An 8,543-nucleotide genomic window follows, 5' to 3' on the forward strand; every position below is an offset into this window, starting at 1 on the left:
ACGAAAATATACATACCACTCCTGCTCATAACATCTTACGGAGTATTATAAACTAACGCTCTTAACAATGCGCAAAGCATTACCAAAAAGAAAAGAAAATAGAGAAAAGATTTCATTCATTCAACATTTCTACATATTACGATATATATATATATATATATATATATATATATATATATATATATATATATATATATAGACATACATGTAAGGAAAAAATGTTCAAATTAGGAGCTGAATTACACACAAAAGTGGTGGTCATCCCACTCGGGCTAAAAGAGCAATTAGGTCCCTAAATTGTTGTAATTTTATCAAATTTATTTTGACATGTTTTAAGTTACTAATTTTTAAATAAAATAAAACTTAAAATGAAAAAACAATAGAAAGGAAAAAAGCCACCCTTTCCCGTTTTCATATCTACCGTGGAGATGAAGAAAATCTCTTTGTCTACGGCCAGACATAAAAAGGGGAAGAGGTAAGTGTCTTTTCTTTTTGTTTTATTATTTAAAATTATTAAAATAAATTTAAAAATAATAATTTTTAATAGGATGAAAAGGAGCATCAGGTATGATATAAAAAGCATATCAAATTTGATTGGATTACATAATTTTAGACAATTTAGAGACTTAATTAAATTTTTTTGCTTTAAATGGCCCAATTAAATTTTTTTACATGTAATTCCGTAGTTAATTTTCAAATTCGTAATTATGTTGTTTCAATAAATCAGTCTGACTCACCGACAAACCGCAAACTGGACTTTTTTTACTATTAAAAAACAACTTTCTGCGTCTACTGTACAGACCTTTTAGCAGACGCAGATTGGTATTAAAATGCAGATTGTAGCTATTTCTACAGGAACAGACGCAAAAGTTCAGTTTTGTGGGCAGAAAATTATAAGCAAGAGGCGAATGATCCTCTCCAGGAACAGACGCCTATTATTAATTTTTTAAAAAATATTATTAATATAATAATAATACAATTTTTTTCCTTTACAACCTAATCAATATTTAGTTGAAACTATTCAACTTTCAAAAATCTTATAACAATCAGCATACATCACAATACTTTTTGAAACATTTGATAAACTGACCCTTCAAATGAATAATAATATTAGAAATTAGGAAAAAGTGTCAAATAGGCCACTGAACTTATAGTTTTTGTGCAATTGGGCCATTGAACTTAAAAAGTGTGCAATTCAACCATCAAACAAGAAAAATATGTGCAATTAGGATATTTTTCTAAAAAATTTTAATTCAATTTGAGTTAAAAACATTTATGGTAAAAGAAAACTAGTATGGTAAAAGAAAATGCCACTCTTAATACATATATGTTAGTAATATAATTGGATTTTACCAGAAAATTTTTGTAAAAATGATCCAATTGCACAAATTTTGCTTGTTTGATGGTTGAATTGCACACTTTTTTAAGTTCAATGACCCAATTGCACAAAAGCGATAAGTTCGGTGGCCTATTTGACACTTTTTCCTAGAAATTAATAATAGCAATGGCAGAATCCTAAAACAGAAGAAAGAAACGTGAAATATATGCTGCCAAATCATAAATATCATGACACAAAAGCCAGCATTGCCAGTCAAGCGGCATGAAGTGATTCTCCCAAGTGGGAGGTCATGGGTTCGAGCCTCAGTGGGGGCAATGTTGACTTTGTTGGGCTTCAGTAGGTTGAGAAAGTATATGGACATATACTACATGTAACAGGGTCAATAGTATTCAAAAAAATAATAATAATAATACAGAATGGTGTTTTATGTTCCTTATCCCCAACTCCACTTATTAAATTTTGATACATCTAACGAGTATAAATAACCAAAACTCAAACAAAATAATATTTCATATTAACTTATAACAAGATATGATTATATGAAGAATGCATAATAAAATGTTGGAAGTTTCTAGCTATAAGATTTAAGACATTTACAAGTGCCCTATCATGATGTGCATTATTAACTTTTAAGTATCATCAACAACCCATGAACATTAATTGCCCAACCAAGTGCACAACAAAGATTATTGGCAAGTTAATAATAATCTAAACCTATATAAACCTAAGGGAGTCATGTGTGCTGTGTATCATAAATATAAGATATTGATAGCATAAGCATTAATCATGTATACCAGGACCCAGCAGGAATGGCAACAAACTCTCTACCCTGCATCATTAGTAGGTAATACGTTGTTGATTGTGCACCCTCAAGCTGGCCAGGTACTGAGACTGGCCTGTTTCATCCTCCAATAACCATGTTCCTGTTGACTTGACAAAATTTTTTTTGAGTTAAATGGCCCAATTAAATCTTTCAGTGGGTAATTTAAAACTTTTTCAAATTCGTAATTATGTTGTTCAATAAATCAGTGGGAAACAGGATTTTGTTGCATGCCTGCCAAGTAACTTACTCTTTCCTTTTCCTTTTTGGAAATTAAAAGGATTCAATTTAACTATTCCTTCCCTAATTAAACTTTCCTTCTCCTAAACCTATTGGGATTATGCTTCCAACTGTCCTATATATATATGCATATCTATTTCACCCCAGTTAGCACATACACAATTAATTAATACATAGGTAGCAGAGTAAATTTTCTATCCTGTCACAATGATTCCTGATGTCCTTTTCGAGATTTTGACTCGAACAACCTTAGAAACAATGGATACGTGTAAGGTTGTTAGTACGGAACTGAAGGAACTCATCAACGACCCATGGTTCAAGCAAACCTACAGTCAGAAAACAAGAAATATTTTTGGATATTTTGTTCAAACAGTCAAAGGCAATCGCCATCTATCCAAATTTGTCCCTATCAATCCAACCTTGAACGTTCAGAATAATATTTCTATACAATGCTTTAAGGATGACTTGAAGATCTTGGCATCTTGTAGTCAAGGAATTCTGTGTTGTAGAAAGTATGAAAATAGGTCATATCAATACTATGTTTGTAAGCCCAGCACTAGCCAACTTGTTGCATTGCCTAGTCCTAGGAAACCAGGCCAGTTATTTGAACGAGTTGCTTTGACAGTGCTTAAATCAAAACCTTATCACTATCAAATAGTTAGATTCTCTGACGATCATTATTCGCCATCAGGACAAGATAGTTACATATGTGAGGTTTTCGATTCCAAGCTTTGGACATGGAGGCAGTCCAAAAACCTTGTAACGGAGCAATGCACGATTTTCGGCCATCAACCATCGGTCTGTATAGGTGGCATAGTCAATTGGCTTACAAACAAAAACTCAGTTTTAGCCTTCGACTCGACAACAGAAACTCACTCAGAGTTCCCGACACCGACAGCGGAGTTGTCGAACAATGAAGGCTATGAGAAAAAGCAAATCATGGAGTACAATGGGAAGCTAGGGTTTTCATGCGAGTACAAGTCGGAAAAACTGTTGCTTTGGGAGCTAGAAGACAGAAGAAATTGCAAGTGGAAGATAAAGAAAGTTGTGGAAATTGATAAGGATGAGAAGAGGTTGATAGGTTGCAGCCTTGCAGACATGGCTTTGATGAGTGGATATAGGCTTCAGGTGTATGAACAGAGCGGTCTGTATTTGCCTATGGATATTTTTCCCTTCCGATCAGACTGGGCGCCAGTTAATTTGAAGGGTGATGAGATGACTGGGTTTTGAGGGTCGATATGAAACAACGTTTTGTTCTTTAATTTGCATGTTCTGTAGACTGTAGTTAGTTAAAGCATTCTTTTTTGTACTGATCTGAATGTTTTTATATTTGAGCTATTTTTTTATTCTATTGTTTATTATTTTTTGTGAGTATGGTTTGAACGAGCTCAGTATTGAATTTTAATTTAATAATTATGGAGTAGTAAATAGTAATGACTGAGTTTTAATAAAACTTGTTGACTAGATTATCTATTTGTGTATTGAATGTATATTATTTAATAATATACAAAATAATGTATGTTTAATACTCAAATAATATATTTTTAATATATTAAAAATGTATTTTTTATTTATGATCCATACAATCCTGAACCACGATGATTGATTTGTATATAGATATCATCAAATTAGGGGGTTGTTATGCTGTGGACCCAGGTCCACATTGCAAGGTGCACCTGGGTCTACATTCACATATACTATACTCTACATTCACATACACTATACTATACATTCACTCTTTGTAAACTCTACATTCACACATTACAGGATTATATGTTTAGTAACTATATTACCATTATCTACATTCACACTTTGTAAACTCCACATTCACACTTTGTAAACTCCACATTCATACATTACAGGATTATATGTTTAGTAACTATATTACCACTGTTATGCATTCACACATTCAAAACTCTATATTCACAGGTCCTATACTCCATATTCACAACTTGAGAATTCCACATTCACACATTACAGAGCTACAAGTTGCTAGAACTTCTTAACTCTATTACAGATTCACACATGCATAACTCTACATTCACGATTTCTATACTCCATATTCACAATTTGAAACCTCCACATTCACACATTTCTGGGCAACTCTACATTCACACAATCATAAATCTACATTCACGATTTCTATACTCTACATTCACACTTTGAAACCTTTACATTCACACATTTTTAGACAACTATATATTCAGCAATATGTTTACTAATTAAAAAAAAAAAAAAAAGAGCGACAAAAACGACGTAGTTTTGGACCCAGGTCCACAGCATAATTTGCCCAAATTATGTGTAGGAACAGCCAATAAACGGATTGGGTCATTATCCAATAAGACACTTATTAGGACTTAGATTTGATCAATTATTTTCTATTTCTTTCTTTTAGCCTAATTGGAAATTTTATTTATTTATTTTTTGAAATAGTAGGAAAAAATTTATCAAGGTAAAAAAAAAAAAAAAAAAAAAAAACGAATTGTACATACACATGGGAAATATAAAATATTATGGAACTCTTTTTGACCTTCACATGTGATTTTTCAGCTACTCAGAGACTTTCAGTGACCTTTTATTGTCTCTTCAATTTGCACCTATTCACTTATAAATAGGCATTCTCATTTTTGTACCAAGTGAGCTTGAGTGTGCAAGTTGAAGGGTGTGTTTGGTTCGCACACATGGGAATCGAAATCGGGATGAGTATCAAATACTTGGTATTTTGGTAAATTTATCGGGTCTTTCTCCATCCGTTTAACGGTTCAGGAACACCCACGTTCGCTCCGGGAGGCATTGGAGATGGCTCAGAGGGAATCGTCACTTGTGAGAATCGAACCCGGGTTCTCTCGAAAATTTTCCCCACAAAGAGAGTTCACTCGCCACTTGAGCTACCCCATTCAGTTATTTTGCATGTTTCTAGGGTGAAATGAGAATAATTATTAATAGTTGGGAAAGATTGAAAAGGAAGAGGATGAAACTCTTATTTTATTAGGGAATGATTTTTGCAATTAATGGTGTAATCAAAACTCATAATAGTGTTCTTAAAACCTGTCAACCAAATTATAACAATGACTTTGATACTCATTCCTGATAGCTAAATTTGTCAACCAAACACACCCTAAGTTTATTTTAAGAGTTTTTTTTTATCTTTGATATTATGCTCTTACCGAATTCCCATTATATGGAGAAGTAGTTGTTATAGTTTTACTTATGCACGTTACATCAATTGAACTAGTAAGCGGAAAAGTTACATACATTTTTTATTTTTTTAAACCCTTGCAAAACTTTTATTGATCAAAAAAACCCTTGCAAAACTTGCAAGGCTGTCAACTTGTCTTGTTAATGTACTAGCATGTGCAACTTTCATCATCTTGTCATTTTGCGAGGTGGAGCCAATTATTATTATCTTTTGTAATAAAATTAATTGTTAGTGTTATTGTATTATATTTTGAGAACGGATTGAAATGATAGGGATATAAATAAAGCAATAACATAGAGTGTTGACTCTTTTTTTTTTGTAAATTCACGGGGTCTTAACGGTCCAGGAGGCGGGAGAATCGTCACTCGTGGGAATCGAACCCGAGTTCATTCAAAATTCTTCCTTACAAAGAGAACTCACTTGCCACTTGAGCTACCCCATTGGATTATAAAGTGTTCACTCTACAAAGTGAAAGAATATTATAAAAATGTTAATATTATTTATTATTATCACGCAAGGGATGCCTACAATTGTCACTTCCTATTCGTTATTTCTTAATGTGTCATTTTTATTGAATATGTAGATTTCTTATTCACTTATGGTGGGATCAACTAATTCACCAATAATCTATGAAAATACATATATTTCTTTGTTTGTTTTTGGTAACCTCAGCCAGATGACAAGAGATTCACACTTGTAACAAGATCACGAGTTTGAATCATTGCCCCCTTAGTTTGAGCTGGTCAGCTATGATTAACCTAGGTCGGTTTACTTCATTTTGATCATTTGCCGACTAGGATTACAGAGCAGGGTTTACCTACACCCAAAAGTGTCGTGGGGTTTCTCTCGTCATCCAAAAAAAAAAATTACGTTTCTTTTTTTTTTTTTTTTAAATCCAAAAATGTCTAATAGGGAGTGGAAATTGTAGGGATAGCAAACATGCATTTTCAATATAATTTATTATTTTCCTTTTCCTTTTGCATGACATTATATTTTCTCGAATAAATTTCACTTTTGGTCCCCTGGCTATTATACATGAATCACATTTTGTCCTTGACTATTAAATTTTTTTAATAATTAAGTGGATGACTATGTAATTTGTATCACATTTGGTCCTATGGTCCAATTTCTCGGCCAACTATTGCATGCCAAAAGTACTCTTTCAGAAATGCTCCTTCCGGAAGAAGCAAATGCAGTGTTCTTCCCGGAAGAAACACTTTCAACAATAATTGGCCGAGAAATTAGAGGACATGATTAAATGTGACACAAATTATATAGTCATACACCTAATTAAAAAAAATTTAATACTCATGAAGCAAATGTGATTCATGTATAATAATCATGAAATCAAAAGTGAAATTTTCTCTATTTTCTGATCAATATATACTTTGTTGTTGTCTTTGTGAGGCCTACCTAAGAAAAATTTGTAATGAAAGAATATACTCTTACAAGTATAAGAATATTTTTCAGTAATAAAATTTGTTAAATTTCCAAATATATATTGTAAGCTTTTGCAATAATCTTTTAGGTAAAAATTTTGGATTGTACGTCGAAATTCCCAAAGTTTTCGAAAGTGTGGTTTGTATTTACAACATTATGAGAAAATAGATAATAGATAGGAAGTTACAAATATGCATTCATAAGTGCATCAACACAATTCAAATTTGACATCTTAGTTAGTTGTATGACTCAATTTATAACTTTTCAATAACTAAAGATTGAATTTGTAAATTTTGTAAATATTGAATGAGAGGCTAAATTTATAATTTGGGAACAATTGAAATGTCAAAATTAAAAATTATTGGTGCATTTAGTAATTAATTGGATAAAAAGACTATTTTTCTAGAAATTAAAAACGGAAGAAATACTAAACATGTTTTCTTGTTATTTCTCTAAATAAGAAAATGAAAAAAAAAATGCATTTCTCTAATTTCGAAAATTACTTATAATAGATTATCTAAATAGGAAAAATGGATGACGAATTGCTTGCTTAAATAGTCGGTCAGTTTGACTTCTAGCAACAGTGTTTAGCTCTTTCTTATTCATGCTTTCCCTTTTTTTTTTTTTGGTTCTTCATCCCCAGGCCCCCACCTATCTCCCCCTATTTTCAGCATTTTTTTTTCCTTTTCATCTTATCTCGTTGCTTCGATTCTTTCTTTCTTTTTTTTTTTTAATCCATATTTCCTTATTATCTTCATGGCAAATAATAATTTTAACACCACAAACTCTCCAAAATTACATTTTGTAACCATTAAGATAATTTAATTTAAATAGGAGTAACTTTTTAAAACACTAATGATTATTTACAAAGTAGTATATGCTCCAATCACGAATTAAATGCGGGCGTTTGGATGGAACACATGCTAAGTCTATGGCATGACGAACACGTATCCTTTATGCACTGGTCGAAGTGGTGACAATCTTACTTATCCCCCGTGCCTGGAGTATTCTGACAGATTGCATGAATGTATGTGATGTAACTATACAATCTGTTCGGGCTACGCTTCTCTTTAACAATCAAGTCTCATGCTCAAGTAAGTTCTTTTCAACCACACATGATCGGGAGGACTAACCCGACTAAATCCTTACTATGCTGAACGGAAAACTTCCTTCCTAAACTTGATCTGGTCGGGGAAAATGTAAAGCTAGTCGATTATGTTCGGGAAATTAGCCCAATAACTTTAAACACGATATCCGAGCACATAATTAAATATTCGAGTAGTGTATACTCTCTATCACACTCATTTAGAATCAGAGTCACGTGAGAGTTGCAGTGGGCCCTGCCTACCCAAATTTTTGCCCCCCCCCCCCCCCCCCCCCCCCCCCCCCCCCCCCCCCCCCCCCCCCCCCCCCCCCCCCCCCCCCCCCCCCCCCCCCCCCCCCCCCCCCCCCCCCCCCCCCCCCCCCCCCCCCCCCCCCCCCCCCCCCCCCCCCCCCCCCCCCCC

At 33.5% G+C, this 8,543-nt stretch overlaps 1 protein-coding gene across 1 annotated transcript; it reads left to right on the forward strand.

The window, feature by feature from the left end:
• Window positions 1–2,606: 2,606 nt before the first annotated feature.
• Window positions 2,607–3,629, forward strand: LOC116024385. Its single transcript, XM_031265281.1, has one exon. The coding sequence runs from the start codon at window positions 2,607–2,609 to the stop codon at window positions 3,627–3,629; it is 1,023 nt and encodes a 340-aa protein (XP_031121141.1).
• The last annotated feature ends 4,914 nt before the right edge of the window (window positions 3,630–8,543 follow it).

Source organism: Ipomoea triloba, chromosome 7, assembly GCF_003576645.1.
Source record: "Ipomoea triloba cultivar NCNSP0323 chromosome 7, ASM357664v1".
Lineage (NCBI taxonomy): Eukaryota > Viridiplantae > Streptophyta > Magnoliopsida > Solanales > Convolvulaceae > Ipomoea > Ipomoea triloba.

What these genes read in the sequence shown, in the direction of transcription:
- LOC116024385 (XM_031265281.1), top strand. Translation starts at nt 2,607, where the DNA reads ATGATTCCTGATGTCCTTTTCGAGATTTTGACTCGAACAACCTTAGAA.